At 36.7% G+C, this 864-nt stretch overlaps 1 protein-coding gene across 1 annotated transcript in view; it reads right to left on the reverse strand.

Annotated features, from left to right (window-relative positions):
- The window catches only part of LOC106883895 (mucin-5AC), a 15,223-nt gene that overhangs the window by 10,949 nt on the left and 3,410 nt on the right, over window positions 1-864 (reverse strand). The window contains exon 2 of the mRNA XM_052976645.1: window positions 464-585. Coding sequence (XP_052832605.1) covers window positions 464-585 — 122 coding nt within the window. The remainder of the gene's footprint in view (window positions 1-463; window positions 586-864) is intronic.

Consider the following 864-nt stretch of genomic DNA (forward strand, 5'->3'; position numbering starts at 1 on the left):
TACTGTTGTGTCTGGGGAGAGTCATTTTCTTATTGTGCCTTAAAATTTAACACACTCACCGGTAAAATTTCCACTTATTTCTTATTTTTATTTTCCTAAAATTTTCGTTGCATCTTGCAACCTTTTCAATAGCCTAGACTCTTATAAGGCACAATAAGAAAATGACTCTCCCCAGATACAACAGAATATGCTTCAACATATGAAATTCACATAAAAAATCTTGCAAACCAAATCCCAAAACGAAATATATATATATATATATATAAGGAAACAACCAACAAAATAAAAAGTTGAATCATTGTGCACTGATGTATAAAGGTATAGATAAGGATGTAAATGACAGGAAAGTTAGAAATAAAACCAACTCAAAGACCAAAATGGAACCTGCCCTCACCTCACGCCAATAACAGAGAGGGAGAGAGGAAAGAGAGGGAGTGAGACTTCTTGGTAGTCAGTAAAATACAGCAAGACTGAACAAAGAGGAAGTAATCCAATATGAAAGACAGACAATTGCTGAAAAAGCTTTGAAATAAAAGACCAGGAATGGAAGGTCTGATTTTAGCCGCCATAAGATCAATGCCACGACTAGATCAAAAACGACCAAAATAAAATGAGCGGTTAGCATCAAACTGTAGACTGTGCAGTCAGAATAAATATATATAATTGGCCAAACCATTCTTAACCGCAAAGAAAGAATGTAGACACTGGCACGATTGGGCGGGGAGTGTGTTTATGGCCACTGAGTAAATGGTTCTCTATGAATTTTGGTACAAGGCCAGTGATTATGAAGGGATGAGGAATCAATTACATCAACCTCCACCCCCAATGTTAAACTGGTACTTTATTTTTATTGACCCCCCCCCC

This window comes from Octopus bimaculoides, chromosome 25 (assembly GCF_001194135.2).
Source record: "Octopus bimaculoides isolate UCB-OBI-ISO-001 chromosome 25, ASM119413v2, whole genome shotgun sequence".
In the NCBI taxonomy this organism is placed as follows: domain Eukaryota; kingdom Metazoa; phylum Mollusca; class Cephalopoda; order Octopoda; family Octopodidae; genus Octopus; species Octopus bimaculoides.